The following is a 7,002-nucleotide window of genomic DNA, read 5'->3' as shown; positions in this document are numbered from 1 at the left end:
TTATTTACTTGTTTACATTTCTATTATTTACTTGTTTATAAAGTAACATTTCGCTAGCAGTCCCATAGAGTAGAAATATACATTTCTATTACTTATTGATAACGAAATCAACATTTCGTTAATAGCAACAGAAATAGAGGAACCTAGATTCGAGTAATAAAACCTCTACCTACGTCGTACGTCCTACCATAGCCAACTTTCCACTGCTCTTATCAAATAAATTTATTGTAGGACTGGGCCTGAAATCCGGCGAGCAACACCTCAGCCAGAAAGGTTCGTTACAATTGGCGCCCGAGCAGGGACAGTGGAAACAGATACCAGTTAACATCGTCATTTTCTTTTACCATGGGACAGTATTCTTATCTCCAGACAGTTGAACAAGTCGAGAAATGGTGTGTTAAATTTAATGGTAGTAAGAACCCGTTGGGCTTTAACGAAAACATTGAAGAACTTGCAGACATCTATGGCATCGTCATAAATCTAATTTCCAAGATAATGCCTATACTGCTCGAAGATAAAGCACTAATGTGGTATCGCTACAAGAATAAGCATTGGCAGCTATGGACAAGTTTTAAGGCCGATTTCCTAAATTTCTTTTTGCCACCTAGATATTATGAAAAATTAGCAGATGAAATAGGATCTCGACGTCAAAGGCCACCAGAAAGCTTTAAGGGTTATTTAATTACCATTAAAGATCTGATGCGACATGCTGGCATGGATCAAAATTCGCAACTAGAACGAATATATCACAACATAGTCACTAACTGCCAAAAGTATATCAAACGTCAAGATTTCGAGACTTTAGAAGAACTAATTTTACTAACCGATGTATTCGAAGCACTTGGCACAGAGCAGGTTAAAACATGTCGAAGCGATGGTCAAGAAGAAGCGCTCATCAGGCTCACAGTAGTCGAGTATTCACAAGTGATCCCGTTACAGAAACCCATTAAATGATCCCCGCAGTCTAAATATCGAGTCACATTCCAAATCAAGCACATCAATGCAAAGCACACAAGGTCAGATTTATCCAGAGCAACATCCTCAATATTCTCAATCAAAAGAAAGGATTCATGCCCAAGCACATGAAGTACAATATCAGCAAGATCTGCAACGCAAAGAAAGTCTGCAAGTTGTTAATCGGATTTACAATACGCAAGATCAAGTAAAATTACAATTGCAAGTACAAGACATAGAACCACAACGAGATCCACAGTTGCGCGTAGAACAACCGATTATACTCTCGACTAAATTAGTGGCAACCTCATCACTTCCCGTACCTCAAGGACAAACACTAGCAGAGACTTCGCTAATACTACGTTCGCAGAAACAAGATACTCCAGCGCAACAAGGACAAGAATATGATATGAGTATGGAAACCATTACCAGACAAGTTAAGGTGATTGACGAAACACCAAGTACTAGCCAATCATCGCATCAACTATCAGAAACTCGTACAGAAAAGGTTTTGGAAAAACGCATCAGCCCACCAGAACAGCTATCACAGCCACATCCAAGAAAACTTGATTGTATGCACCAGAATGACAAAGTAAACAGCGCTCCGAATCAAATTAGAAAATGGTGTCTTGGAATTCAGAATTCTGGTAGTATAGCCATGAATGTAGTCCAAGACAAGTTCTTTAAAATCTTCAAAAATCCAAGGAAACGAACAAGGAATCATTCGACGAGGTAATCAGAGTTCGTCAACTCTATGGAAAAATCGGAGAAGTGTAACATAAAATTTATAGCTCTTAAATTTTACAACACAAAATATAATAAAACACTAACAAAATTGATATTGGAGATGGTATTAAAACCCACCTCCAAATTTAATACAAAATAAAAACATCAGAACAATAATAAAAACTTGTAAACAACACACCGTTGTAGTTACAAGAACAAAACTACAGTATGCTTCGCACCTCGCGGATATAAAAGGCGAAGCAAAAGCACAAGAAAGACATTCAGCGAGGTATCGAGCTAAAGAAAAGTCGCTTCAAAACATATGTGCTGAAACATCAAGAATCGAAATTTACATCTCGATTCCCATTTTTTTTTATATAATAGAAATACACATTTCTATTACAATAACTTTTAATAACGAAATTAACATTTCGTTAGTAGTAAGAGAAATATACATTTCTGTTACTTATTTGTTCATAACGAAATCAAATTTTCGTTAATAGAATAATCGGTAAGGTGGTATTTACACATGAATATTATCACCCATACCAATTCCGCGGCTAAAGAAATCAACATTTCACTAGTAGCCCCGTAGAATAGAAATATACATTTATATTATTTACTTGTTTATAAGACAACGTTTCGCTAGTATAGAAATATACATTTCTATTATTTACTTGTTTATAAGACAACATTTCGCAGTAGCCCCGTAGAATAGAAATATACATTTCTATTATTTACTTGTTTATAAGACAACGTTTAGCTAGTTTAGAAATACACATTTCTATTATTTATTTGTTTATAAGACAACATTTCGCAGTAGCCCCGTAGAATAGAAATATACATTTCTATTATTTACTTGTTTACATTTCTATTATTTACTTGTTTATAAAGTAACATTTCGCTAGCAGTCCCGTAGAATAGAAATATACATTTCTATTACTTATTGATAACGAAATCAACATTTCGTTAATAGCAACAGAAATAGAGGAACCTAGATTCGAGTAATAAAACCTCTACCTACGTCGTACGTCCTACCATAGCCAACTTTTCACTGCTCTTATCAAATAAATTTATTGTAGAACTGGGCCTGGAATCCGGCGAGCAACACCTCGGCCAGGAAGGTTCGTTACAATTGGCGCCCGAGCAGGGACAGTGGAAACAGATACCAGTTAACATCGTCATTTTCTTTTACCATGGGACAGTATTCTTATCTCCAGACAGTTGAACAAGTCGAGAAATGGTGTGTTAAATTTAATGGTAGTAAGAACCCGTTGGGCTTTAACGAAAACATTGAAGAACTTGCAGACATCTATGGCATCGTCATAAATCTAATTTCCAAGATAATGCCTATACTGCTCGAAGATAAAGCGCTAATGTGGTATCGCTACAAGAATAAGCATTGGCAGCTATGGACAAGTTTTAAGGCCGATTTCCTAAATTTCTTTTTGCCACCTAGATATTATGAAAAATTAGCAGATGAAATAGGATCTCGACGTCAAAGGCCACCAGAAAGCTTTAAGGGTTATTTAATTACCATTAAAGATCTGATGCGACATGCTGGCATGGATCAAAATTCGCAACTAGAACGAATATATCACAACATATTCACTAACTGCCAAAAGTATATCAAACGTCAAGATTTCGAGACTTTAGAAGAACTAATTTTACTAACCGATGTATTCGAAGCACTTGGCACAGAGCAGGTTAAAACATGTCGAAGCGATGGTCAAGAAGAAGCGCTCATCAGGCTCACAGTAGTCGAGTATTCACAAGTGATCCCGTTACAGAAACCCATTAAATGATCCCCGCAGTCTAAATATCGAGTCACATTCCAAATCAAGCACATCAATGCAAAGCACACAAGGTCAGATTTATCCAGAGCAACATCCTCAATATTCTCAATCAAAAGAAAGGATTCATGCCCAAGCACATGAAGTACAATATCAGCAAGATCTGCAACGCAAAGAAAGTCTGCAAGTTGTTAATCGGATTTACAATACGCAAGATCAAGTAAAATTACAATTGCAAGTACAAGACATAGAACCACAACGAGATCCACAGTTGCGCGTAGAACAACCGATTATACTCTCGACTAAATTAGTGGCAACCTCATCACTTCCCGTACCTCAAGGACAAACACTAGCAGAGACTTCGCTAATACTACGTTCGCAGAAACAAGATACTCCAGCGCAACAAGGACAAGAATATGATATGAGTATGGAAACCATTACCAGACAAGTTAAGGTGGTTGACGAAACACCAACTATCAGAAACTCGTACAGAAAAGGTTTTGGAAAAACGCATCAGCCCACCAGAACAGCTATCACAGCCACATCCAAGAAAACTTGATTGTATGCACCAGAATGACAAAGTAAACAGCGCTCCGAATCAAATTAGAGAATGGTGTCTTGAAATTCAGAATTCTGGTAGCATAGCCATGAATGTAGTCCAAGACAAGTTCTTTAAAATCTTCAAAAATCCAAGGAAACGAACAAGGAATCATTCGACGAGGTAATCAGAGTTCGTCAACTCTATGAAAAAATCGGAGAAGTGTAACATAAAATTTATAGCTCTTAAATTTTACAACACAAAATATAATAAAACACTAACAAAATTGATATTGGAGATGGTATTAAAACCCACCTCCAAATTTAATACAAAATAAAAACATCAGAACAATAATAAAAACTTGTAAACAACACACCGTTGTAGTTACAAGAACAAAACTACAGTATGCTTCGCACCTCGCGGATATAAAAGGCGAAGCAAAAGCACAGGAAAGACATTCAGCGAGGTATCGAGCTAAAGAGAAGTCGCTTCAAAACATATGTGCTGAAACATCAAGAATCGAAATTTACATCTCGATTCCCATTTTTTTTTTATATAATAGAAATACACATTTCTATTACAATAACTTTTAATAACGAAATTAACATTTCGTTAGTAGTAAGAGAAATATACATTTCTGTTACTTATTTGTTCATAACGAAATCAAATTTTCGTTAATAGAATAATCGGTAAGGTGGTATTTACACATGAATATTATCACCCATACCAAATCCGCGGCTAAAGAAATCAACATTTCACTAGTAGCCCCGTAGAATAGAAATATACATTTATATTATTTACTTGTTTATAAGACAACATTTCGCAGTAGCCCCGTAGAATAGAAATATACATTTCTATTATTTACTTGTTTATAAGACAACGTTTAGCTAGTATAGAAATATACATTTCTATTATTTACTTGTTTATAAGACAACATTTCGCAGTAGCCCCGTAGAATAGAAATATACATTTCTGTTATTTACTTGTTTATAAGACAACGTTTCGCTAGTATAGAAATATACATTTCTATTATTTACTTGTTTATAAGACAACATTTCGCAGTAGCCCCGTAGAATAGAAATATACATTTCTATTATTTACTTGTTTATAAGACAACGTTTAGCTAGTATAGAAATATACATTTCTATTATTTAAACATTTCACTAGTAGCCCCGTAGAATAGAAATATACATTTATATTATTTACTTGTTTATAAGACAACATTTCGCAGTAGCCCCGTAGAATAGAAATATACATTTCTATTATTTACTTGTTTATAAGACAACGTTTAGCTAGTATAGAAATATACATTTCTATTATTTACTTGTTTATAAGACAACATTTCGCAGTAGCCCCGTAGAATAGAAATACACATTTCTATTATTTACTTGTTTATAAGACAACGTTTCGCTAGTATAGAAATATACATTTCTATTATTTACTTATTTATAAGACAACATTTCGCAGTAGCTCCGTAGAATAGAAATATACATTTCTATTATTTACTTGTTTATAAGACAACGTTTCGCTAGTATAGAAATATACATTTCTATAATTTACTTGTTTATAAGACAACAATTCGCAGTAGCCCCGTAGAATAGAAATATACATTTCTATTATTTACTTGTTTATAAGACAACATTTCGCTAGTATAGAAATATACATTTCTATTATTTACTTGTTTATAAGACAACATTTCGCAGTAGCCCCGTAGAATAGAAATATACATTTCTATTATTTACTTGTTTATAAGACAACGTTTAGCTAGTATAGAAATATACATTTCTATTATTTACTTGTTTATAAGACAACATTTCGCAGTAGCCCCGTAGAATAGAAATATACTTTTCTATTATTTACTTGTTTACATTTCTATTATTTACTTGTTTATAAAGTAACATTTCGCTAGCAGTCCCATAGAATAGAAATATACATTTCTATTACTTATTTGTTTATAAAAACAACGTTTTCGCTAGTATAAAATATACATTCTATATTTACTTTGTTTATACAGATCAAATTCGCAGTGCCCCGTAGAATAGAAATATACATTCTGTTATTTACTTGTTTATAAGACAACGTTTCGCTAGTATAGAAATATACATTTCTATTATTTACTTGTTTATAAGACAACATTTCGCAGTAGCCCCGTAGAATAGAAATATACATTTCTGTTATTTACTTGTTTATAAGACAACGTTTGGCTAGTATAGAAATATACACTTTCATTATTTACTTGTTTATAAGACAACAATTCGCAGTAGCCCCGTAGAATAGAAATATACATTTCTATTATTTACTTGTTTATAAGACAACGTTTAGCTAGTATAGAAATATACATTTCTATTATTTACTTGTTTATAAGACAACGTTTCGCTAGTATAGAAATATACATTTCTATTATTTACTTGTTTATAAGACAACATTTCGCAGTAGCCCCGTAGAATAGAAATATACATTTCTGTTATTTACTTGTTTATAAGACAACGTTTCGCAGTAGCCCCGTAGAATAGAAATATACATTTCTATTATTTACTTGTTTATAAGACAACATTTCGCAGTAGCCCCGTAGAATAGAAATATACATTTCTGTTATTTACTTGTTTATAAGACAACGTTTCGCTAGTATAGAAATATACACTTCCATTATTTACTTGTTTATAAGACAACAATTCGCAGTAGCCCCGTAGAATAGAAATATACATTTCTATTATTTACTTGTTTATAAGACAACGTTTAGCTAGTATAGAAATATACATTTCTATTATTTACTTGTTTATAAGACAACGTTTCGCTAGTATAGAAATATACATTTCTATTATTTACTTGTTTATAAGACAACATTTCGCAGTAGCCCCGTAGAATAGAAATATACATTTCTGTTATTTACTTGTTTATAAGACAACGTTTCGCTAGTATAGAAATATACACTTCCATTATTTACTTGTTTATAAGACAACAATTCGCAGTAGCCCCGTAGAATAGAAATAT

General features: G+C 33.3%; 1 protein-coding gene across 1 annotated transcript; it reads left to right on the top strand.

Annotated features, from left to right (window-relative positions):
• The first annotated feature begins 1,000 nt into the window (after window positions 1-1,000).
• LOC119667506 (putative mediator of RNA polymerase II transcription subunit 26) lies at window positions 1,001-1,690 on the top strand. The gene has a single exon (XM_038076802.1). The coding sequence runs from the start codon at window positions 1,001-1,003 to the stop codon at window positions 1,688-1,690; it is 690 nt and encodes a 229-aa protein (XP_037932730.1).
• The last annotated feature ends 5,312 nt before the right edge of the window (window positions 1,691-7,002 follow it).

Source organism: Teleopsis dalmanni, chromosome 1, assembly GCF_002237135.1.
Source record: "Teleopsis dalmanni isolate 2A chromosome 1, ASM223713v2, whole genome shotgun sequence".
Lineage (NCBI taxonomy): Eukaryota > Metazoa > Arthropoda > Insecta > Diptera > Diopsidae > Teleopsis > Teleopsis dalmanni.
This window is presented reverse-complemented; position numbering and strand designations above follow the sequence as displayed.